The sequence below is a fragment of the Rutidosis leptorrhynchoides genome, chromosome 11 (assembly GCF_046630445.1).
Source record: "Rutidosis leptorrhynchoides isolate AG116_Rl617_1_P2 chromosome 11, CSIRO_AGI_Rlap_v1, whole genome shotgun sequence".
Lineage (NCBI taxonomy): Eukaryota > Viridiplantae > Streptophyta > Magnoliopsida > Asterales > Asteraceae > Rutidosis > Rutidosis leptorrhynchoides.
This window is the reverse complement of record NC_092343.1, coordinates 315,944,580-315,972,065: the sequence shown is the minus strand read 5'-3', so window position 1 is coordinate 315,972,065 and position 27,486 is coordinate 315,944,580. Positions and strand designations below refer to the sequence as shown.

General features: G+C 33.6%; 2 protein-coding genes across 3 annotated transcripts; one reads left to right on the top strand and one right to left on the bottom strand.

Moving 5' to 3' along the window:
* Positions 1–10,741: 10,741 nt before the first annotated feature.
* LOC139876279 (protein DETOXIFICATION 42-like) lies at positions 10,742–15,927 on the top strand. 2 transcript variants are annotated; one of them, XM_071863582.1, is made up of 14 exons: positions 10,742–10,931; positions 11,187–11,311; positions 12,323–12,444; positions 12,681–12,890; positions 12,998–13,161; positions 13,257–13,392; positions 13,476–13,572; positions 13,662–13,762; positions 14,007–14,170; positions 14,245–14,316; positions 14,939–15,055; positions 15,143–15,238; positions 15,410–15,528; positions 15,654–15,927. In XM_071863582.1, exons 2-14 carry the CDS (start codon positions 11,253–11,255, stop codon positions 15,700–15,702), a joined length of 1,506 nt encoding a protein of 501 aa, XP_071719683.1. In that variant the 5' UTR covers positions 10,742–10,931; positions 11,187–11,252; the 3' UTR covers positions 15,703–15,927. The 2 variants fall into 2 exon arrangements, with proteins under 2 accessions (XP_071719683.1, XP_071719682.1); XM_071863581.1 differs by lacking the exon at positions 10,742–10,931 and having other exon boundaries at positions 10,994–11,311.
* Positions 15,928–16,201: 274 nt separating this feature from the next.
* Positions 16,202–21,573, bottom strand: LOC139876536 (dicarboxylate transporter 1, chloroplastic-like). Its single transcript, XM_071863873.1, has 3 exons — positions 20,391–21,573; positions 17,935–18,156; positions 16,202–16,864 (listed from the first exon to the last, which is right to left on the bottom strand). Exons 1-3 carry the CDS (start codon positions 21,489–21,491, stop codon positions 16,502–16,504), a joined length of 1,686 nt encoding a protein of 561 aa, XP_071719974.1. The 5' UTR covers positions 21,492–21,573; the 3' UTR covers positions 16,202–16,501.
* Between the last annotated feature and the right edge of the window lie 5,913 nt (positions 21,574–27,486).

Here is a 27,486-nt window from a genome sequence, read left to right as displayed (position 1 = left end):
ACTAATTTTGACGACAAGATGCAAAATAAATGTGATATAACAACAAACGGAATGAACAAATGATGTGCACCATTTACCATTCAACACAAACAACAATATGTTTGGAAACTATGGTAAAATTTAATCATTTTTCTGCGCTAATCACCCTCAATAATTTAAATTGTTATTGATTTCTTGCAAATGAGGGCATTGCAAGATCTTAAGTGTGGGAAGGGGTTAAATTCTTTCAGAAATTTTTTTTAACACTTGGTTACCATTAAAAATACTAGTAACGCAGTAGTTGTATTAGAATCTAGTGCTCTCTGATAACAAACAACAGCCCTAGTCTTATATACTGACTACCCACTTCTAGTAATATTTTTCAAAATTTTCAAACTAAATGAATTCAAAATCATGTTTATACATATTTATGAACGATGAAATAAACCTGGTGTTAATACCGAAATTGCCGTTACTTCGGAAAGGACATAAATTGAGAAACAACACAAAAATGTTAGAATTCATTTAAGAATGGAATAGAGGAAAATAAAAAGGCAAAGAAATGAAAATAAAAGCCAAGTGTGATAAAATTTTTACCAAGTTATTCAAAATATATATCACATATTTTTGTACAAATAATTGAAAATACTTTTGTTTTGGACGATAATTAACTGTTTTACCCGATGAAAGAAAAGAAGAGATGGATCTACACGATGAATCAATTCCATCATTTAAAGGAAGTAAAGTCTTCCGAAAAAGACACGTGCTTCTTGATTTAGGTCAAGAAGTTGTCGTTCAGACCAGCTGTAGGTTGACGAAAAATCTAGAAAAGTCATCACTAAAATCAGCAGGAAATCCACGGACCTCAGCATCAAACAGGGTCGCCAAGTGGTCAGATTTATCCTAACCATAAGAAGGATTTATCTCGTACAATGGAGGGGCACCGTGCAAATTAGCTTGATAAGACTAATGAATCAGATCCCCAGAAAGGATAATCTCCTTAAAAGATCAAAAATCAGCTTTTAAGACTGATATTACTCAATCCTTGAGATTGACCTTAAAGATTGAGAATTCAAACTCATGAAATTCAATGATATCTAAACTCGAGCTTGAACGAGAAAATATTTTGATCAAAAATTAAAACCGATTTGTTTTCTGAAAACCCATTTTCAATGCGTTCATTACCATTGAACGAAAAATCCTAGGAATTCAACTGGAATTCATTAGGTCACCTGAACCAAATCGGGTGTCAACCATAAGAACGATGGTTGCATAGCATGGTCAAAGACAGGACCTTGTGCCAGACCGAAAAATTATAAGGGTGAGCTTTACTATTGCTCCTACCAAGGATAGTAATTGCATCCGATACGTTATAGACCATAATTAAAAGCATGTCAGGGGACATTGCCTTAACAGTTGCTTGTTCAACGCTTTCCTTTACAACCGAACGGTAGTTTACTGAAAGGTAATATACGGAGCAAGTATACTGGACGTGTTGCTTTCCCAATACAAGGTTAGCAAGTGGGTGACACAAAACCACAAGTTTTGAGCTAAAGTTTTCAAATCTGAAACCCACCAAACCCACAAAAAGAATTTGCAAACACCGGTGAAGGGTTATTCCGGAAAACTTATCTAGGGTAAAAGCTAGATTTAATTTTCAAAAGATCAAATGTTTTCATAAAGATCCAATTTCCTTAAAGGATCTAAATTTTATAGTCATGTGGGACTGTAAACCACATCGTTACTACCATTGTTTATACCGCCATAAAGAAATCACTGATGTACAAAGTGTGAAGAATAAAGAAGTGATTCTAGTATTTCAAGACTATATTGCTTGAGGACAAGCAACGCTCAAGTGTGGAAATATTTGATAATGCTAAAAACGAACATATATTTCATAGCATTATCCCTCAAGAAAGACAAGCTTTTAGTTGCAGTTGTCCTATTTACAAGTAATATTCGTTTAAATAATAAAAGGTGAAGACAAAAGATAGATTCGACGAATTAAAGACGCAAACGACCAAAAAGCTCAAAAGTACAAAATACAATCAAAGAGGTTCCAATTATTGATAAGAAACGTCTCGAAATTACAAGAGTACAAGATTCAAAACGCAAAGTACAAGATATTAAATTGTACGCAAGGACGTTCGAAAATCCGGATCCGGGACATGAGTCAACTCTCAACGTTCGACGCAACAGACCGAAAGTTACAAATTAATTATGTATATAAATATAATATAATATATAATTAATTATATAAATTATATATTTATATTATATTTATATTATTAAAATCCGTCGGCAAGTAAAGATCCAAAATGGATGAGCTGTAAAGTCGAACTCCGCGACTTGCGGAGTTTAAAGAACAAGAGTGCCGCGACTCGCGGATATACCTGGTCCCAAACTGCCTATAAAAGGCCACGCATTTTTCGAGTTTTATATATCCTAATTCTATCTATCTCTCAAAAACGTATATATATATATATATATATATATATATATATATATATATATATATATATATATATATATATATATATATATATATATATATTATAATTTTAATTTTAATTTTAATTTTAATTTTAATTTTAATTTTAATTTTAATTTCCAATAATAAGGGTATGTTAGCGAATGTTGTAAGGGTGTAAGTCGAAATTCTGTCCGTGTAACGCTACGCTATTTTTAATCATTGTAAGTTATGTTCAACCTTTTTACAATAATGTATCGTAGCTAAGTTATTATTATGCTTATTTAAAACGAAGTAATCATGATGTTGGGCTAAATATTAAAATTGGGTAATTGGGCTTTGTACCATAATTGGGGTTTGGACAAAAGAACGACACTTGTGAAAATTAGACTATGGGCTATTAATGGGCTTTATATTTGTTTAACTAAATGATAGTTTGTTAATTTTAATATAAAGATTTACAATTGGACGTCCCTATAAATAACCAAATACACTCGATCGGACACGATGGGCAGGGTATTTATATGTACGAATAATAGTTCATTTAACCAGACACGGAAATGGATTAATAGTCACTAGAATTATTAAAACAGGAGTGAAATTATGTACAAGGACACTTGGCATAATTGATAACAAAGTATTAAAACCTTGGGTTACACGCAGTCGATAACCTGGTGTAATTATTAAACAAAGTATTAAAATCTTGTTACAGTTTAAGTCCCCAATTAGTTGGAATATTTGACTTCGGGTATAAGGATAATTTGACGAGGATACTCGCACTTTATATTTATGACTGATGGACTGTTATGGACAAAAACCAGACGGACATATTAAATAATCCAGGACAAAGGACAATTAACCCATGGGCATAAAACTAAAATCAACACGTCAAACATCATGATTACGGAAGTTTAAATAAGCATAATTCTTTTATTTCATATTTAATTTCCTTTATTTTATATTTAATTGCACTTCTAATTATCGCACTTTTATTTATCGCAATTTCATTATCGTTATTTACTTTACGCTTTAAATTAAGTTATATTTATTTTTAATATTTTACATTAGGTTTTAACTGCGACTAAGTTTTAAAATCGACAAACCGGTCATTAAACGGTAAAAACCCCCTTTTTATAATAATAATATTACTTATATATATTTGTATTTTTATAAATTAAAACTAATATAGCGTTAAGCTTTATTTAAAGATTTTCCCTGTGGAACGAACCGGACTTACTAAAAACTACACTACTGTACGATTAGGTACACTGCCTATAAGTGTTGTAGCAAGGTTTAAGTATATCCATTCTATAAATAAATAAATATCTTGTGTAAAATTGTATCGTATTTAATAGTTTTTCCTAGTAAAATATAAGCTATTTCATATACACCTCGCATAACATCATGTGTGTATTTTGAAGTGGGTTGAAAAGAAATGAAAGTGAGGGTTTAGTTTAATTTAAAGCAGAATCAGACCAAGTACGGTCGAAGCACGGTCGACCGTGGTGTTAGCCGTGCAGATATTTTCACATGTACAGGGCAGGAGTATGCGGTCGTGTATACGGTCAGCCGTGGTGCTGCCGTGGATCCTTCTGATCACTTGTTTCTTCACTTCTTCTTTCTTCGAACGCATTTTGATGATTCTTAGGTTCTATAGAATACTTGAGGACAAGTTTTCTTTTCCTAACATTGAATGATTACATCCTCCCGATGTTTAATCATCAATAACACGTAATATACTATATCTATATGTGTGTGTGTGTGTGTGTATATATATATATATATATATATATATATATATATATATATATATATATATATATTCATATTCAATCATTCATATAGTATACACAAAACGCATTAATCTAGAATTTATCATGCAATACATATTTTCACATAAACACAAAATCCTAAGGCAAGTAAGCTTCCTACACTAATCTTTTGAAATCATTTTTCAAAAACAATTTTGCATTTGTAAGAAAAACCTTTCATTAATACAAAGTCTTTTTGAGAAGGTTATTCTCATTAGCATTTTGATCATTGTTTTTGATTGATTTTAAGATTACCTAATCCTTGACTTATCCCTACCATGAAATTGCTAGCTTGGTCCATTTTTCCCATTTTCTCAATTTTTCTAATAATGGACAATGGACTTTGATTACAAGATTTGTGTTTGCTAGAGTCGTGACATATATTCATTTCATGTTTATCTCCTGATGAATCACAAATAGTTATCCTTTCAAGTTTTCTTTTCAAGGTGTTATTTTCATCAATTAAAACTTTGTTAAGTTGTCTAACTTTGTGTAATTATTTCTCCAAAAGTTTTACTTTGTTGCGACTACTATCATACACAAATTTAATGGTCTTGTAATCATCTAACAATTCTTCATAATTAGAAGGATAGAATACATGTGTCTCATTGCAATCCATGCTTGAGACGTTATCTTCTTTGAATGGAGATTCAACCTCTTCTTCACTTTGACCATCTTGATCCAAATCATTCAAAGAACTCATGAGGCAAAAGTCTTCATTTTCATCCAACCCTTTTGCTTGAGAATCACCAACCTTTTCCAAATCCTTCCCAATTCCTTTACCCTTTAAACTTCTAGAGTTTAAATCTTCTTGAGAACATAGTGAATCCCAACATTCTTTAGCACTTTCACATGAAATTATCTTTAACCTTTCTTCACTAGGAAGAATTCCATGAAGTAGTGAAATTGCATCAAATTGTTTCAAAACATCATTGTTTTGAAATGTTGACTTCACAAGCCTTGAACTAGCTTGTGGTACAAAGTCTCCTACTTTGATTATTCTCCACAAGTAGTAATCCTTAGATTTGAGATAAGACTCAAATCTTAATTTCCACACATCAATATTCATCTTATCAAAGATTGGTGCTTCTTTCACCAATTCTTCCAAGTATCCCATAGTTTGAGTTGATCCGAGAATCGTTGACTCAAGTTTTTGCACAAAACGAATTTTGACGCTTTCACGATCATTTGTAATGCAATGATTTGAGCAACCGCTCTGATACCAAATGTAAGTAACTAGAGGGGGGTGAATAGTTACTTAATACGTTTTTAACACTTTTTCGATTGATTGCCAAATTCGATTTTACTTTGATCAACTAACTCAACTCAAACTTGATGTGTGTAGTGTATATGTTCAAAATGATCAATGAAGTAATGTAAAGAACAGAGACACAAGGATTTATAGTGGTTCGGGTGGATGTTAACTAATCCACCTTAATCCACTCCCCGATTACACTAATCGGGATTTGTTGCTTCACTAAGCACTTTTCTCCAAACCCGGTGGAGATCCGATTTACAAGTCTTCAACTTCTTTGGTAGACAACAAACCTAATTTTTCTATCCCTTTGAAAGATTAACTCCAACCTAGATCAACTTGTCTTCACCTTGGACAAGTATTAATCTCCAAATAAGATTAATCAACTTCCTAAGTCCCTTTAAAGAAGTGGATCACTAAGCTAGCCTATGCTTCTACTAATTGAAGTTACAAGACTTATACACTTTGCAATGATGATCCTAACATAATACTAGGACATAAATTACATTAAGTAAACTCACAAGATAAATGATTTTGATTAGTGAGTTTACAACAACCCAATTCTATATCTATAAGATCATAGAATCTTCTCTTGCTTGATCACATTTGAGTAGTAATTGATGCACTTATGATCACTGGAGATAAGCCTTTGAAATATGCAAGAGGGTCAGCTTCTAATGCTCTTAAATGTTTGCCTTTTATAGTGAGATTCAAAAAATAGCCGTTGACACACGGTTGCCTGCACGGTCGACCGTGGTGCGACCGTGCGTGCTCCAGTCCAAATTAGGTATCCGTTGTATAGCCGTTTGACTCAAATTTGAACACCATATTTTGGCACCTTTACTCCTTCTAGCACCTGCAAAAGAAACCAAACATCCTATACAAGTACTATATGCATTAAGTGTGTGAGATTTGGTCTTAATGCATGAAAGTGACTAATCATTTCAAAAGTGGCAAACCCAACATTCTTGGAGAAGTGTCTTGATTGATATTTAGGGAAATTTCAGTTTGGTCAAGACTTAGTTAGTCACATTAATGTATTTGGTTCAATTCTAAAGACTAGTCACTATGTCATTAACTTCCTAGTTTCAATTAATCACAAGTCATGTTCTTTTTAAGTTTAGTTAGAGATTAATTGAACAATGTCTCTATAAGATAATCATGAAGCATGTAGAGACATCAAAGTTAAGTTAAAAGCAATCACCCTTAGTTACTTAGACTAGATCAAATAGACAATTTACTATACTTTCATTGTGAACCATTTTACACTTAATCTATTGGAGTAGGTTAGTTACTTGAATCCTAACTAATGAGCACATAGCAAACATATTAATCAAGTTGACAAGTTTAAGAGTATTAAGCATATTGGCAAGTAGCAAGTAATACTCACATAGCAAGAGATAGTTATTCTAGGATCAATCATATAGATACTTGCATAACTTATAATTTAAGCACTTAATAAGTTTAATGTGCAATATGACACATTACATGATTAATGTGTAAGCACACATTAATGTCAAACACATGCACAAGGGAAGAGCAATCTCTAGTTAGGACTTGGTGACCATCCTAAATGTATCTAAGTGTGTTTTAGGACTACAAGTCATTACTAGTTAATCTTGAGAGCATTGTTCCTCATTTAGCCTTAATTAATCACTAAGTCTTTTCTAATAGCAATCATTGTTCTAGTGACATTGGCTTAAGTGTGTTGGTACTTGATGATCATACTAAGGATATCTAGATAAGAATTAAGATTTCAAGTTGTCGATTAACACTTATGTGTTATGCCTAATCTTGGTTAATTTGTCATTAAGATGTCATTAGGCGCAATTAATCACAATTAGTGTTTTTATGACCAAACCTCGGTTGAGTATGAAGAAGGCATCTATTCTAAGCATGTTGAGAAAGGTTTCATGAATTATAGATGTCGGAAACTAGTCAAACTTTATTTGGTCGAAAATGATAACAGAGAAAACTGCGGTCGCACTGCGGTTGACCGTGGTGGCGACCGTGCAACTTGTTTTCACAAAACTGCGTTGCAATTCAGTTTGGGTTTTCATGGTTGACTATGCGGTCGACCGTACCTCGACCGTGTGTTTAGCTGAAGTTTTAATTTCATTCTTTAACCTATGTTTGACTTGGTCGTTGCAAGATAAAGTATGGATTTGTGACCTTGCGTGTTTTATGTTAAGATGTCAGTCATCACTTATGCATATGTATGTGTCATCATCAAAACATATTCTTTGGTTAATCATACTTAAGTTTACCGTTTAGTGCATTAATCCACATTCAACCAACATATTTAAATACTTATGATATAATAATTCAATTAAAAATTTATAATATAATTAATATCTTATTATTAATTTAAAATACTAATGATGTAATTAATATTTAATTACTAATTAAATTAAATACTTAAATTATATCTATTATATCATTAAACTTATGATAACTTAATGAAATTAATTTAATTTCATTAAACTTATACTATATAGAAATAAATACATATATTATGTCAAATAGTATTATACAATAACAACAGCAGCAGCAGCAGCAACAACAACAACAACAACAACAACAACAACAACAACAACAACAACAACAACAAAACCCAATACCACGTAAGTGGTGTATGGAGGAGGTGAGATGTAGACAATCCTTTCCATATTCGAGAATAAAGACAAGTCATTTCTCCACCCAGAGTGAAAACACTCTCAAAAGTAGAGAAATTCATCCCTCTCTCTATTCAACGGATAAAGAGATTGTTTCCGAGTGGACCTCCGGCCAATAATTAAGAAAAAAAATTTAATATATAAAATAAAATTGAGACGCCATAAAAATTGTACAATCAAATTTCCATGAGTTTTAAATCCTACCTGAAATTTACTTTTCGTTGAATTAAAATATCAAAGTTAACTTAGGTTGACTTGGTTGGCTTTTCAGTTGACATTCTCGTTTGAGTTTCAGTTGACTTAAGTTGACTTTCTAAATAACGATATTTTTTAAAAATAGAAACTTTGTAAACATGGAAATTTACTATAAATATAAACTTTCATAAAATATAATCTTATTAAAAATAGAAAGTATACTAAATACTTTAACTTAATCAAATCTTTTGTCACCAAATCCTAAATCCACTTCAAATACTAGGACTATCATGCATTAACTTGACCTAAGTTAGATTTTTACTTACTTTCGTAATTATGTTGGAGTGAAGATCATCTTTGATCTATTATTATTCATGTACGTGTGTTATATCTTCTGTGCACTCTAAGGTGAGTTGTAGTCTCACCTTTCTAAATCTTTTTAATCTTTTAAATATTTTGGGATGAGAATACATGCTTTTATTCATACATGTTAGACACAAGTGTTCAAAATATTCTATATGAGTTGTGACAAAATATACCCTAATTTGGTAACCTCTAACTACTGGTTTATGACACCAGTGGGCGCGAATCCTATTGATATATCTATCGGGCCTAACCGCCTCATTCTGTGCTAGTCGTGCTAGTCTTAAATGGATTGCATAGTACTTCATCTTAATACACTTGTCACAATGTATTGTCTATACTAAGGGTAATAATGTTGAGTTAAGTTGGGTTACCAAGTGCTCATGGAAGTATAATGTTATTTATTATTAAATGTTTCCAAATATAAAATCTTGTAGTCTAATCAAATATTATTCGTTATACTAAACGTATAACTACCAAAATTATTGTTGACATTTTCTTGCATGTTTTATTCTCAGGTATATAATTGATTATTTGTTTCCGCTGGTGTTTAGAGGTCTGCATATGGTGTAGCAGATTTAGAAAACAATACTTTACATTCAAGTTTTTATACATTATATCATGTCACGGTTTTTAGTTATGGTTTTTAGTTGGCGTTTATATCAGCATACTTTATATGTTTGTTATCTTTAAAACTTACTACTTATTTAGATTTCCATCTTTGGGAATCTTCATTAATAAAAATGAATGCAAAGGTTTATTTCAAATGATCATATAGAGGTAATGACCGAGCTGTGGGACCTGGTAAACGTTGATTGTCACGTGATATTTGACAAGACGTTTTAGTGGCGCACCTTAACCTACCAAAAATTTCTATTACCAACACGTTCCTTTCCCGTTATACGGTGCGGCGCACCATCCAACTGCGGCGCACCTTATGCCTGGACAACCAAACTTAGTTTGTTTCATCACACACTAAAACCCAACTCAAGTAATCTCTTTAACGCTTTGGCGGACGTGTACTCCATACTCTCCAAATCCGTTCTAGAGTATTAGAGATTGCTTTCAGTTTCAACCTAGTAAATTCAGTACACCAAAATGATTCATTTGATTACACTAAAATCACTAACAAATCCTCCCCATTTTAGTTTTATTCTTGATTTACTCAAATGTAAACAAACAGTCAAACCAATGCATCAATGGAAATATTCTAGGAATTTCACTTCCACCTAGTATATTACACATTCTAAGAATTCGAAAATTAGGGTGTTCGTAACGTTTGAACCCATCAATCCATTTGAAAACATAAAGATAATATACACATCAGTTTCGTACTTTCTAACATTTGAACCTGGCACTTTACAAGCTATGTGTCCCAATTGATGCATGAACATATCGAAAACTAAGTCCAAAGCTTTCTTGAAGCGGCAAAACCTCATATCCATATAGGTAGTTTTCTTCAATCTTGCTCCTACAATGCAATTTTTCAAGACTATTAGGAAATGTTAAACTTCAACCGAACTTTATCTTGCAGATCCGAACACATACCTTGGGATCATATTTACAAGTGTTCCAATCTTCAAAAAGTAGGATTTTCACACGGAATTCAACTCCTAATGCTGTACTACAAGCGAATTTAGGTATCTCACTTTGGAAGGTTTAAATAGACTTTAATCTCACACCAATAGCTGACTTGTGCACTAAATTCTTTGCTAATTCTTGATCAAGTGATCGGTCAAATTTTGTTAACAACTTTCTCTTCGTATTTTGTAGTATATGATGGACAATATATACTTTTACAAACTTAGATTGTAGTGTAAGAAGAATATATTAAAAAAATAATAATAATAAATACAAGTGTACAATTAATAGCTACTAGTCCTACTTACCATTACTCATGGTGATAAATATTTGATGTTGAAACGAGGGAATCTCAACCATGACTAAAGGGTCTACAACCTTCTTTCTTATAATCTCTCCTAGTTTTATTTAACAATATAATCTGTTACAAGTCTATGTCTTTTTAACTACAAAAACACTCTCTTCAACTGCTGATTTTTAATTATCACCTTCACCATCAAACTTTTCTAAAGTTATCATATATTTGTTACTTTTTCCAGTTTTTATTTTTCCGATCCGCCAAGAATTCCATTAAAAAGAAAAGAGAATACAAGAAACATCAGGCAATTATTTTTAATGTTTACCTTAATTTTTTCCTGTTTCTGTTTTTGCATTTCATGTTTTTGGCTAATCCAACCTGCTACTATATACGTTTTCATATACACTGCGTATATCTAGTAAAAATTACTCATGTTTCCCGTTAGCCTAAAAAAAACCAACTCCATATAAATATCTTCACAATTTTTTTATTAAATGAATATGGATTTCAAGTGTGTTTTTCATGTTTCATGTTCTTTGATCAATTTTGGTTCTTGCAGGAAAATCAATGGAGGAAGCATCTGTTTGTATGTGAATTGACAAATTTGCCCTCCATTCAAAGGGTCATGGCTGAGAAACATGATGGAAGTCCATATGGAATGTCCATTTTCTTTAAAGATGCTAGGTACGTACCTTTCCATTTACTACAAATAATGGAGTGATATTTATTCCTTTAAAAAAAAAAAAAAAAAAAAAAAAAAAAAAAGTAGACTTACACACCAATCTATCCACAAATATATGCATGACTCCTAACGGGCTTGAACGCTCAACGTCTAACTAGTTTAGAGTTTTACTTTTATATAACTTATCTATTTGTTATCTATATACATAGAAAAAATAATCAAATATAAATATAAAATATAAATATTATGGGATTGATAGTTTTATTAAGGAGTGTTTGTGATTGCTTATTATTTTTCCGAAAACTATGTATTTACTTATTTTACAAGTAATAAACACATGAAATAAGCATGAGCAGGTGAGAATTTTTTATATTATTATTATTATTATTATTATTATTATTATTATTATTATTATTATCATCATCATCATCATCATCATCATCATCATCATCATCATCATCATCATCATCATCATCATCATCATCATCATCATCATTATTATTATTATTATTATTATTATTATTATTATTATTATTATTATAAATTTAGCTATGCATAAACTTAATTGCACTCAAATGTAAATGAGGATTTACTTTGGCATCATCATAATCATGTCATTAGAATAATTTCACCCTTAAAAAGAGTCTTAAGTCATAAACAATCGATTAAGATAGCCCACTGGTAGTTGGTGTTATGATAACTTCAAAAAAGTCTTAGTTCAAACATCGCACAACATAAAATCCGATTAGGCCTCGTACATCTGAGCAAAACTAGACGCCCTCTTCAAACTTGGTGCCAATATTTGTTTTCACATTTAATAGGGGGCAGTTGCATTTCCAAAGTTTCAAGTCATTCTATGAATTTCATTCTATCCAAAACTGGTACCAATTTGTATGTATTAATAGTATTTTGAAAGACTTTTTAGCTGACATCTTTTATCATTTACATAGTAATTTAGAAGCTATTTTCTAAACTTTTGGTGCTAGTGATTGAAATTATAGTTGAAATTGCAGGTTTGCATTAAAAATGGATGAGCTTGGCATAGAAATAGCCAAAATTGCATTACCAGCTGCATTGGCTTTAACAGCTGACCCTATTGCTTCTCTTGTTGACACAGCCTTCATTGGTCAAATTGGTAATTTCACTCTCTTCAAATTGCAACATTTAATTTTCATATTGTCACAAAGTAACCACTATCATTCTTAAATATGCAAAGAACATATTCAAGTATGTATATATACAACAGTATGATCATATACTCTAGTGTGTTCCTAGATATACTTCTAAAATAACAATGATCAGTTAACAAGAAAAATACAAAATAAATTGTAACAAAACATCTAAAATCAAATAAATAAATATATAATTCAGGTGCGGTAGAGCTTGCTGCAGTAGGAGTGTCGATAGCAGTATTCAACCAAGTATCACGCATCGCAATATTTCCTCTAGTAAGCATTACAACCTCTTTTGTAGCTGAAGAAGATGCCCTCTCGAATTCAAGTAACGAAAATTTGGAAATGCAAGGGCCCCCTATTCATAGCGAAAACAAAACATTGCTCCAACATGATAACACAACTAATAGTATGTCACAAATTAATACTTATTTCATATTTATATATATCCACTTTTTTTTTTTTATTACACATGTACTGTAACGGTTTTTTTTTTTTTTTTTTTTTTATGAGTAGAGTTTGAGTCGTTAGATATGGAGTCAATAGTATCGAGCTACAAGAAGAAGCAGATACCATCAGCTTCATCTGCTTTAATCATTGGGGGCATTTTGGGGTTTTTACAAGCTGCATTTCTGATTCTTGGAGCGAAACCCGTGTTGGGGTTTATGGGGATTAAATCTGTAAGTAAAAAAGTACATAATCATAATAACGCGAAACATTTCCTTTTTATTATTTTTTGTGTGGTACAGGTTAGTTATTACTGTTACATATATAGGACTCTCCAATGTTACCCCCTGCGCAACAATATTTAAAGCTAAGGTCGCTTGGTGCTCCAGCCGTTCTGCTTTCATTAGCGATGCAAGGAGTGTATCGTGGTTTTAAAGATACGAAAACACCATTGTACGCCACTGGTAAGTGAAATGACGAAATTACCCTCGTTAAATTTTAAATTCATGTAACAATTAATAACAAGATTTTTTTGGTTGTTTTTTAGTTGCAGGAGATGTGACAAACATCATTTTGGACCCAATATTTATTTTTGTTTTTGGTCTTGGGGTTCGTGGTGCGGCCATCGCTCATGTTATGTCTCAGTAAGTTCGTCTACAATTTGTGTTTTGTTCTTCGGTTAAAACGGCCCAAATTGTTCTATCATGAAATGTTTTGACGGTTTTTACTCTAGGTACTTGATCTCGATAATATTGTTTTGGAAATTAGTACAAAAGATCGATCTTGTACCGCCTAATTCTAAGCACCTTCAATTTGGTCGATTTCTCAAGAATGGTGAGTTTGTATAAAATGGTGATAGATCCTCACACCACTATTTTTTTTTAGCTATACATCACTAAATATGGTTTAAAGCATTGTACACTACAACACTTTGATGAACATTTAGTGGTGTATATCTAAAAATGGTGGTTCTTTACTTCTTTAGATAACATAACTATTTTTGTTAATGGTATTTAGTTTGGTTATACTTATAAATCATATAATTTTCAAATTTTGTTTTCGATTATGTGTTTGATAGGTTTTCTATTGTTAATGAGAGTTATGGCTGTAACATTCTGTGTGACGTTAGCTGCATCGATGGCTGCAAGACAAGGATCAACGACAATGGCTGCGTTTCAAGTTTGTTTGCAAGTTTGGCTTGCAACTTCACTTTTAGCAGACGGTTTAGCTGTCGCTGGACAGGTCAGCATTAAACATTATAACCATACCAACTTTTAAGTTCTATGATTTACATATCGTTCATCGTTTATTTGAAGGCTATACTTGCAAGTGCGTTTGCAAGAATGGACTACGAGAAGGTCACTGCAACCGCTTCAAGAGTTTTGCAGGTATGTTTTATGTGTCAGCATGTTGCTTACGTGACATGATGACAAAAATTTGTTATGTAGAATCCGAGGAGCCGAACAATAAACAGAGTTCATCAATTTAATAGTAAATGGGTTGAAATAACACCTATACTATATAATATACCTAGCAAACGGGTCAGGTTGGGTAGGTTTGGGTAACGGGTCAAAACGGTTTTGGGTTAAAATGGGTCATGGGTCAACGGGTTCTAATTTTTGAACGGATCCAAATGGATCAGGTTGGGTAATGGGTCGAAAGGGGTCATGGGTCAAATGGGTCAGATTTGTTAGACGGATTAAAATGGGTCGGGTTTAAATGGGTTCGGTGGGAACGAGACCCGTTATTCAAAGTTTCATGATTCGCAATTTCAGTTTTTAGTTTCGTGTTTCACTTATGTATAGTACTTGGGGTTTAAATGGGTTGGGTCGTGTCGAAACCTGACAGAAAACTGAAACGCCTGAAAACTGAAAACCGAAACAACAACAACAACAAAACCCAATTCTGCACATTGTTTACTCAACAACAACAACTGAAACTGAAACGCGAAACTAAAAACTAAAGCAGCGAAAATGTTTACTCAACTGATGGTAAAAATTGGTGATGCAGTTAGGTCTGGTACTTGGGGTAGCCTTGGCTGTACTTTTAGGAGTCGGATTACAATTTGGCGCAAGATTGTTTACCAAAGACGTTGGAGTTCTTCATCTTATAAGCATCGGGATACCGGTATTTGTTGCTTCACAAAAACTATTTTTCTCATTTCTGTTTGATTCTTTATGCAAAGTAAAAATATTCAATACGATTATGTATCAGTTTGTTGCTGCAACTCAACCGATTAACGCATTAGCATTTGTTTTCGACGGTGTTAACTTTGGAGCATCTGATTTTGCATATGCTGCATATTCTATGGTATACTCATTGTGACTTCTAAGTTTGTATTTGTCTATTTCCAATTCGTTCACCAATTCGTTCACTATCATTTTTTAGGTCTAATATTTGTAAAAAAGAAAGAAAAAAAAAAAAAAAAAAAAAAAAGACCAACATTATTGATGACCGAATTTTTTGAATTTTGTAACTCAGGTTCTGGTTGCTATAATTAGCATTTTATCGATATTAGTCGCCTCCAGCCATGGATTTGTTGGACTATGGGTTGCTCTTACATTATACATGAGTTTGAGAGCATTTGCAGGATTTTGGAGGTACATTTGCATGTTCATTTTTATTATATTGTTGACATGCTTTAAACAGAATCAGATATTACTCATTTACTGTCTAATCTTATCGACCAAACATCATCAAGTTCTATTATCATGTGTTCTTGCAGGATAGGAACAAGAACAGGACCATGGTGTTTTCTCAAGGGTACGGCATAGATTTATTGAAACGGATAGATTCATTATTGTCCATAGAATATCGTCCCATAATCGAAAATTGATATCATAACTGTGTATATTAGAACAATAATTCCTTGCTCTACCTCATACGCTAGTGTATAGCAGTTGATATGTTTTAGGTTTCTTGGTTTGTACCATGTAAATCTAGTTTTAAACTCCACTCTGTATACGCGGGTTTTTATCTAATAGTACGCGTATCCATAAGCCCAACTTATAATGAGCATTGCAAGGTTCCAAAAATCGCTACTCAGAAAGTACTTGGTCGAGACTTTTTATAGAGTACTCGCAAATCGGAAAGTACTCCGGATGTTGACTAAGTTTGACTTTGACCAATTTTTACGAATGATCCGAGTTTTGGTCGATCTTAGTTTTGACCGAGTGCTCGCGGAATAGTCCCCGAACTGCAAAAACTGAGTACTTACCAAATAATTCCGAGTTCTGCAACACTAGAGCATTCTAATCTCGCGAAGTCATCAAATTGATGAAGGGAATACAAGATAAACATAGAACTAATCCAAGTATATGTAGGTTACATACATAAAGTATACATGATGATGCAAGAATTCATTACAAAGATTATGTTAAACCACCAAAACTTTTAAGGGTAAATAGATACCAAGTTTAAATATAAATCAGCCTCAAGGCATGTATACCATCTTAACCTACACAAGCCTCCCAACATATGAAAAAAAAAATTATTTGCAAAATGAAAGAATCTCAAGAAAAATCTCACAACCAGATTCGATACCGAGACAATTTGGTTAGATTTTTTTTGAGTCTACCACAAGCCAATAAACTTCCACCAAACACCACCGACACCAAGCCATATGATGATATTAACTACTGAAATAAGGAACCCGTAGCCCCACCATTTGCCAAGAGGGACATAGTTGGCTCCATAGAATACGGGTGCTGACCCGATTCCGTAATGGGTCAACCCGCCCATGAGGTTAGAGAGGAATGCAAGAACCATGGCTCCAAATAATGGTGGGGTCCCAAGGGCACTGGCAACTGATAAAAAGGCGGTGAACATGGCACCAATGTGAGCGGCCCCACTTGCGAAGAAGTAGTGGGAATAGAAGTATAGAAGAACGAGGATGCCGAAAGATGCTTGCCATTGCAGACCTAGCCCACCTACAAACTGCAGAAAAAATACAATGTTTCTTATGTTTGCGTTTTGGTTATGTTTATTGCTATTGGAGGAAATCTTTAAATAAAAAATAAAGATATATGAGAGGACGTCCTTGAACAATTCAGTAGTTTGTAGGAGATGAGACTATACAAGAAGTGACGGAAAAAGAATTTTTTTTCACCGGGGGCGAATTTTTTTTTTTTAAAACGTTCACATTCACTGTAAAAAAATTTCTACCATTCTTCCATACAAATACAACCTTTTGGGTCATGGGCTTTTGGGTTGGGGGCAAAATCTGGAGGCTTTTGGTGGCAAACTCAAATTTTAAACCTGAAAATTTCAAATCCACCGGGGGCAAGGTGCCCCTCTGCCCCAATGTACAATAATAGATGAGCCAATATCTTCTAGCTTACTTAATAATGGATTACTAGGTTCTATTCACTGTCATAAAAGTCGGCCGTGACGTCAGCTTGGTGACTAGCCCGTTCTGACTCACCTCGTTAAAAGTCAGGTCAAAGTAGGGCCGAGACAGGTCAAAGTCAAGTCAAAATCTTTAAATTTTTTAAAATTAGATTTTTTGTCATATATCTAATTTTGAAATACTTATGTTTTATGTTCGGTATATGTATGTGTAACAAATATATGTTTGATTTATTTTTTACTAAAAAACAACGTTGGTCAACGCAAGACTCGACCCTCCAAGGTCCCGACTGACTTGTCCCGGCTCGCGACGTTTACAAACTTGGTTCTATTTAACAAAAACTGTACATATATGCAGCAAATCATTTGAATCAATATCTATAAATCTAGAAATATTAGTGAGCAAATTAATCTTTTGCAACCTTTAACAAAAAGTGTTTCAACTCAAAAACAACACAATCCGTGCCAAAAAGCACCTATGACGACCTGTCACCTAGACATGACATTTTGCCACCTCTATGCTATTGTAATCATATTATTATGCACTAAAATACTGTACAAAAACGCATCGACCATAATGGGTAACCCAACCTGCCCAGCCCACTCATTTGGCTACTCGTTTCTAGCAAAAATAAACGTTGAACTAATGACGTGCGTACCTTGACAACTGTTTGACTAAACCAGGAGATGAGACCGTATTTGTTAAGGTACCCAGCCATTGCGATGAGTGCAGCAAACCATGTAAGTGTATCCCAGGCAACTGCTTCACCCAAACATTCCTTCCATGTCACAACTCCAGTTATTAGAAGAACAGACAGTCCAAGAATAGCTGCTGTTACAGCATCAACACCAAGCATCCCTCCAAATATCCATAGCCCAACCTAATTCAATCATCAAAATCATAAGGGGAGATATTTTTTACTCATATATTTCTGACTTTTAAGCAGATCGTAAAACTACATAAACTCAAGAACCGTATCAAGCAAGACACTTTTTGCAGAATAAGCAAATATTGGATATAATGATATTAAAAGAACTTGTAGCTCTAGATATTCAAGAATCTATTGGTGTACTCTATAATGTATTGTATTTAAGGATATAATCTGCAGTAAGATATACTACTATGTAGAACATATAACATTATGTATGTTCTATAGTCTTTTTCTATTTTTAAGTTCATCATATATCACATGGAACTAACCCTTAAAGAGGCTTAGGGCCGGTTTACTTACCACTTAATGGTCTGTTTCTGTACAGCTCTTAATTCAGTGAGTAAAATTGTTGTTTCTTTGTCACTTAATCTGAAAAATTGGTCTGTTCCAGGAGGCATGGAATCATACACGCCTCCAGAATAAGAGGCAAATGGAAACAGAGGAAAATTCAAAAAAAAAAAAAAAAAAAAAAAAAAAGTAAACTGCTCTTAATTCAGTAAGTAAAATTGTTGTTTCTTTGTCACTTATTTTGTCACTTAATCTGAAAAATGGTCTGTTTGTAGAAGACGTGGAATCAGAGACCCTCCCCAAATATAAAATAAAAATAAACAGCCTCTAAGTAATGAGAATATAGACCATTGTCAAGGTTACAAAAATCGCTACTCGAGGATTACTCGGTCGGGTCATTTGAGGAAGTACACGGCAAGTCAGGGAGTAATTGGATTGGACTTTTATACATTTAAATTATAAATTTCAAAATTTTATGTGTAAATATAAGAAATCTATAAAAATAAACATAAACGTTAACTTAATTGTCTAAAAACATAAACATAATCTTCATTTGTTCAAGAACTCTAAAATTCTATTTAAATTCATAAATATATATTGACCTATATTAACTTTGACCGATTCTGACAGTCTAAATCCGAGTTTGACCACCTAAATTCAAATTCAACCCATTGACCAATTATTTACTCGGATTTTAGAATATCGAATCGGCCGGTTCCTAAAAGGAGTAATAGGGGGGTTTTCGGCATTAACCTAGGAGTTTTACAACAGTGACCACTCTTTTGTCTAAACATACATATAAACATCCTTGTGCTACTAGCAGAAACTAGCTTACAATACTCGTAACATAGTATAAATGTTATGACAAGAAACTCGACAATTCAAACTTTTGAGATAAAGGTTAAATTATTCAAAGAATTTGAGTAAGAAGATGCATATCTTTTAGTAATGGGTCCTACTAGAAGAGTACTAACACCTTGAACTTCTCTTTAAGTGGCCCACAGAAAGTGGAATGTGACATATACTTTGGCATGTAATGGTGTATCCTATCGTATACACACATAAAAGGCATAATGGTTGCATAAAAGTAGCATCAGGAAGGCTGGAAACAACAGTTTTGTGGATATTGTCCGTCCAGCGTTCTCCGCTGTACAGGCTTCTCCGTCATGCGTAAGCCCTGAAGGCCACCTAGCGCATAAGCCCTGGCCGGAGAGCGCCGCATTTAGCATAAATTTCGGAGCACATGTAACAGAACGTATCATCATTCGACACGTGTCCCCAAACAAATCTGGTAGATCTGACACTATAAATAGACCCCTTGGGTCGTCATTTTACACAAGTTCAGATATTCTGACAACTTTGAGAGCTGAGACTTCACTTCTCTTTCTCTCTCTACCTTCTCTCACTAGAAGTCATCCGGCTAGCACTCTTACGCTCTACGGACGACAGATTGATTAAGCCACCCCACAAGTTTCTACACTTGTGTACCGGGTCTGCAGGGATTATTTCCCGAGGGTAAAAATCAATCGGCAACACTCCGCCCTCCTAAAAGCTAGATCACTTCTAGTCTCTTGTTGACATACTAAGCCTTACCTCATAAGGAAATAGGTGTTAACAGCATGCATACTACAAGCCAATATACAACTAGCATATGAAACATGCATACCATGGTTCAGTTAGTACAACAATATGCACAAATAACCATATTAATTAACTAATAATATTTACATTCATATTATCCCATTCAAATTACCCAAATGCAAAGCCCAGGTGAAAGCTGGTGCTGTTTAACTCAAAACATAGTCAAGCCACTAAAATATGCATTCAAAACCTAAAATAACAGTTATTACTAAAATGCATTACTTTAACCGTACAAAGTTAATCAGTCATCATACCGTAAGAAGCAAAGTTCCAGCCATGATGATTTCGTTCTTTGTCATGGGACCCATTTTCTCCAACTTCTCATTCGCAAGCTTAGGCGCATCAGGGCTACTCTTAACCGATGGAGGATAAATAATATACAAAACAAGAGGCACAACAATCAACGAAACTATTCCAGGCACAATCGCAGCCACAGCCCAATCAGTCCAACCAATCGTTTGTTTAATCGTATTAAACGTCAAATTAGCACTCAACGGATTCGCAGCCATAGCAGTCAAAAACATAGACGAACTAATAACCGACGTTTGAAAACAAGTTAACATCAACCATGACCCTAACTTATGTTCAGTTCCATCACCTACATTACTTCCACAAGCAACACACAATGACTTAACCAATGGTAAAAATATCCCCCCTGCTCTAGCCGAAACAGACGGAATCGCAGGCGCTAATAACGCCTCACTGAACACCAAACTATACCCTAACCCTAACGATGAGCTACCGAATAATTTAACAAACTGATACGCAATTCGATTACCTAATCCAGTTTTAATAAATCCTCTAGCGAAGAAGAACGCAAGAGCAATTAGCCACGGAATCGGATCACCGAAAGCTGAAAATGCAGCTGCAAAAGTTAGGGTTTTAGTAAGCACACACGCACCTAATCCCATTAACGCAACAGCACCTAACGGTAACGGCTGTGTAATGATTCCAACAATCGTTGCTAAAAATATAGCTAATAACTGCCATGCGTTTTTCGATACACCGTCCGGTACCGGAACAAACCACAAAATTACTCCAATAGTGATTGAAGCAAGTAACGGCTTCATTGCCGCTCCTTGCCATGGTACTGGAGCCGGCGCCGGATCCGGTTTCGCCGGAACGGAAGCTGCGGATGCTTTTACGGTGAAATTAGGGTTTCGGTTGAGTGATTTAAGTAATGGTAATTGATAATTAAGAGATGCGGACCGGAGATTGTGATGACCGTGTTTACCGTACGGTTTGTTGAGATTTAACGATCTGTTAAGACTTAACGGTGGAAATAGAAGGCGATTGGAGATAGGGACTGGACGGAGCCTTACATTAACGGAAGCGTTAAGAGAAACCGACGCCATCGTTAGGATAAAACGATGGCGTTTTGATATGTTCCGGGTTGGTGTGTTTGTAGTGTGAAATAACAGTTGGAGAAATGGAAGGAGAGTGGGTTTATATTAGTGACAAGAAGGTTGATTCTGGACCGTTGGATTTTGATCTGACGGTTGAAGATTGGTTGTTAGTTGTCCTTGGTTTGTCCGTTGACATAATTTGATATAGCAGTCTGCTGTCCTTTGAGTTTAACGAACAAATGGAGTGAATGAGTGATCCTACGTGGCATTTGTGATATGACACGTGTAGATATCGGAGTGGATAGCTCGATATATGATGGTTCGATGTGTGAGGTTAAAAATTTTAGATCAAGATTCTCTCAACTTAAAAAAAAAATTCATCTTTTAACTTAAATGAAAAAGACTATACCTCTCCCCTCCAAATCCCCTTCCCAATTTACCTCTTTCCTCAGCAAAAAACACGCCTCCTGTTATCAACCTTACTGATCCCAAATCAACTTTTGTTGAAAAACTCTTATCCAAACCAATTTCTCCACCCATTAATGAAGATAAATGCATAAGCTCCGCCTGTCGCGATTCATGTAGTGAGATTAAAGCCCGTTGCAATCAGTCCAGTGGCTCCAAAGAAGTTTTTCTTCAACCAAAAGTTCAAAAAAAAAAAAGTGACAAAAAAGATGGGAGCACTTGGCTCGATAACATTCATGATTTATCCAATGTCTTCGACACTTCCAGTGAAATAAATTGTCAGAAGCTTAATTTAAACGAAGACAAGCATGGCGGTTCCAAAATGTCAGCATACAAAGAAGAGCTTTATAATTTTGGGATTTTCATGGGTAATATGACCGATGACGACGCTCCCATTAAAGCAACAAAACCATGAGGCTCGCCTCATGGAACATACGAGGCCTTGGTAATAAGTCAAGAGGTCGTTTGGCGGGATCTTTAGTTAATCGCCTCAAGTTAACTTCCTAGCTATTCAAGAAACCATCGTGAAGGTCGTTGATCAACCCGTTTTAAGCGAAGTGTGGAAAGATTTGATAAACCTCCAAGGTATTGATTCAGCTCACTGTATTGTTGGCCCTAATGTTTGGAATTAGGTATTAGGTGATGAGGCAAGCATTTTATTTTGGTACGACACTTGGGTCGATGGGCTTATTCTTAAAGATGAATATGTATTTGGTGTATGAACAATGTTGAAAGTGTTGATCATTTACTTCTTCATTGTAAATGGTCATCGGCTATTTGGAACGATTTATTTAGATGGTGGAACATACGTTGGGTCATCCCGGGCTCCATTGTTGATTTTTCCTTCGATTGCTTCTATGGAATGGGCATAAAGGCTTCGAGATTTTGGAAATTGATCGGGCCCGCGACTATATGGGCCATTTGGATGGCAAGGAACGATATTATCTTCAACAAGAAATTCATTTGCCGTTCAATCGTGGTTAGGAATATTATTCTTAAAGTGTTTCTTTGAGCTACTAATCTTAAGCTCGTTCATGGACTTCAAACACACGTTTGGGAGCAAAACCCATATTTTCTTTGTCACTAGTCTATTGTCTATTGTATTGCTTTCAATATGTTGTATTTCGTATTTTCCATTTGTTTCATTGTACTTTTTGGAAGATAACTTTCATCGTTTTGATGAAGTTATTGATTTCTAATACATATCTTCTTCGCCGTTAAAAAAAAAGAAAAAAAAAAAAAAAAAACTTAAAAAAATGGTATCATCATAAAATTTTGTTTTTTTCTTTTTATTGAAATTGCTGACATAGTTCAACTGTTCACCCTATATCTTTAGATCATGGGATATGGAGAGGTCATAAGCAGTGACAAATTCAGGATGAAAATCTAATGGGGTCCCTGAAATTTTTTTCAACGATAATTATATTTTAAAGTTACTTTAGTGGTTTACCTAAATAAACTATAAATTTTATGAATATATGGAATTCTATCCGTAAATTTAGTAATGTTTTATACAATTTGGATATTTAAGGACGTTCATGATTATAAACTCGCGGGGACATAGAACCCCCCACTCCTACAACTATAAACTCGCCCATGATCATGGATTCGAATTTTAGGAACGTTCATGATTATAATAAAACGGCCATAAAAAAATAGTGCAAAAACCCTTTAGTCTAAAGCATTTAGATGTTTTCGATAATTTATACGGAGTATTAATTAAACTACTTACAAAACGTTCAAGATTATATGTTTTTTTACAAGCTTCCCTAGTTTCTAATTACAACAAAACAAAAGAGGATTGATTGTGTCCATGTATGGCTCCTACTATCCAATTCAACCTTACTGTTGTCCTATTACAAGAAAAGGGTATATCCTAGACCACATAACATGCAATACTTATTTTAATTTGTCTCGTTATTATCTTCATTATTGCACCCAAACTTCTCTTTGTACAATTGACAATAAAAGGGGGCAACTAGCCTTTCATAACACTAACCTTTCATAACCCTTATGATCTATGCGATGAAGGGGCAAATAATTTCTTTTTAATTTACTAGATCTGATCAATTAATTGAAAAGATGAATCGCCACCCTAGTGATATGTCATGTTAAGAGCACACGGTGCCCCCCGTCTCATTGCCACCGACCTCCTACACCGACACCGGAATCGGCAGTCGGTCGATACTGGGATGGCGTTGATTCAGCCGTCGGTTGCCAATGTCGACAGCTCGACGCTGCATTTTTTTCAACCGTTTGTTTTTTACTTACAAATTGTAGCCGTTAATAGTTTTAGCCAAATTCTTTTTTTTTTCCAATTTTTATTTCCTATAAATACTACATTATATTATACCATTTTACTCACAACTTATCATTTTATTTATCACTTTCTCTCTACAATATTTAAATTACCACTTTATTTATTTTATATTTTAAGCACAAACTGTCGTCTTCTTCGAGTTCTTCCCAAGACGATTTCACACACTATACACTTAACCTACTAGATGATGGTGCTTCTTCCGAATATGATGTAAACTCACGTCGTTACATACGTCGTGATCATTATGAAGCACATGCTCGTTTGATAGACGATTATTTTGACTAGGGTTGTGATCAAACCAAAATCGTAATTGTCAAATAGATTTCGGATTTGAGTTCTTGATCTGTGGAAAAGAGTGGATCGAATGTTTTAACTCCAATAATTGTGCGAACCCTGATTTGAAATCTGGATTTCAAGGGCGTAAAACAATCGATGGGATTAACCTTATTCGATTGAAATCGAATAAGTCAATATCTTAGAGCAGAGCTTAAATCCGATAACGACTGAAATCTTTATCGGAATTGTATTATCAGCTAGAGAGACGTTACTGTAATTAATTTGTGCGGAGTAACGTTAATGCATCCGGTGTTTTTGAATGAATGATCTTGTTCGTGTATTTATAGGTGTTGTGAGGGAATGGTGACGTGGCATGTGACGATCGCTCCAAATCCATATGGACAATACGTCATTCATCGATTTCATTGCGAGGTATTTGACCTCTATATGATACGTTTTGTAAACATTGCATTCTTTTAAAAAGGCACACCATAAATGCATATTTAAATCAAAGGTTTTCGACATCTGATGATTTGTACATATAGACAATCATCGTAATATAATAGTTTACAATGATACTTCCGTTGACAATGCAGTCAAAATAAGATACATGGTGATGATTTGGTGAATGCAACGTTTCCTTGAAAAGTATGTCCTGTAAGACTCAATGCACATAGCTTGTCTAACATATAAGCAAACAGCAGAAGACTTCTAGGAAACCTGAGAATAAACATGCTAACAAGTGTCAACACAAATGTTGGTGAGTTCATAGTTTTAGTGTTTCGTATAATCTGTATATAAAAGTGGATCACAAGATTTCAGTTGTTTCATCCAGAAACGTTTATCAAAATATTCTACAAGATTGAGCACCCTAGTAACTAAACTTAACGTATATATAATTTATACCCTTTGTATAATCATCTTAATAATACACGCAAACCAACGTGTACGCTTCTCAAATAGCATACGTCCGTTAAAAGGCTAGTGCTCTAGCTCGGACGGGGATATCAAGCCCTATGGATCCATATACAACTATTCGCGCCCACCAGTTCTTATAACCGGCAGTTACTAGTTACCAAAGCTAAGGGATTTTCGGTTCAAACTCGGTGTAGAATTTAGTATGTACTTGTATCCATTGCGTTTAAAATAAAGTGCATGTATTCTCAGCCCAAAAATATAGATTGCAAAAGCAATTAAAAAGGGAGCAAATGAAACTCACCTTAGCAGCATATAAGGTCATTCATCAAAAAGTGACCGTAACTCGGAATGCAAGATTAACCGTAGATCTCAACCTAGAGAACATATGTTGGTCAATACATGTCTAATAAACTAGGTTGGGTTATAGTGTATCACAATCCTAATGCTCGAGATCGACATACAAAAGTTATCAAAAGTCATTTCAAAAAGTCAATTTTGACAATTGTTCAACAAAACGAGACGTGCCTTATATAAGGATTCATTTACTTGGCTAGTAGTATTTTATCAATCTCATAAACAGGTTGTTTAAATATTAATTGCAGATACAAAAGCAATTCCAATTAACGTCAATTATAATTCAGTTGACCATATCTTTTGATTCGTTCATCGAAATTACGCGATTTCTAAATGAAAAGTTATTGATTTTTCGCCAGCTTTCCGAAAACATGTATATCATATACCTTTTACCAGTAATATATGTATTTAATTCGTTATTCATTATAAACTGTTTAACGACGAAATTTAGCATACACGCATGTATAAATATATACTCGAGCACTAGACATGTATACACTATTAATATATAAAAGATAAGATATGAATGCTCACGTATCAATATTGAGATTCAATATTGCAGGAAAGTACGTAGACGCAACAGAGATGATAAATACTAGGTTTGACTTGCGAACAATACCCATGAACATTACCCATAACCTCAATAGCTATAACCCATAATTTCCTTAGTTCTATCCCGTTTGAAGCTTGTTTTGAAAGTGACACGCTCATGACCTTATCGTAATATTTTATGTATAATATTACTAAAAAATATTAAGATTAACAATAATAATAATCTTAATAATAATAATAATAATAATAATAATAATAATAATAATAATAATAATAATAATAATAATAATAATAATAATAATAATAATAATAATAATAAATAAATAAATAAATAAATAAATAAATAAATAAATAAATAAATACTTACTAAGTAATATGTGTAAAAAAACATGCGCAAGAAACCTGATATTTATAGCCATAATTCCTGATTCTGATGTACATGCGATCGCATGGGTTTTATGCCTATTTCTCATGCGATCGCATGGCCGTCAGATCCAGCTCACATATTTTTTGTTTTCTTGTTTGTCGACATAATTAAATATAATATATATAATATATATAATTTAAATAATTAATTATATATAATATTAAATTCATGTGCATAGTTGACTTGTAATTTTCGTTCTGATGACTCGTACGTTGTCACTCGACTTATGTCCCGGTTCCGGTTTCTCGAACGCATTTTCGTACGCTTAGAAAACTCGCAATTTACATTTTGTGACTCGCAATTTTGTCAAAATATAGTCTTAAATTATCAATAAACTATATCATTCAAAGTGTATCTTAAACTTTCGAGTGTTTTGGTCATTTACTTCTATAAATCATTGTCTCGCTATTTGTTAATATATATATATTATATATATATATATATATATATATATATATATATATATATATATATATATATATATATATAATAACAAATCATTTTATGACCAAGTTAATATATATTTTCAACATTCATAAACACGTTTTTAATATACGTCGTAAGTTATTCATACAATTAATATTCCAACTTATCATACATATTCAAATAAATATTTAAACCAATAAGTTTAATGTACGGTATCAAAAAAATTAATACATTGTTACGTTTTTAAGTTATAGTATATATATATA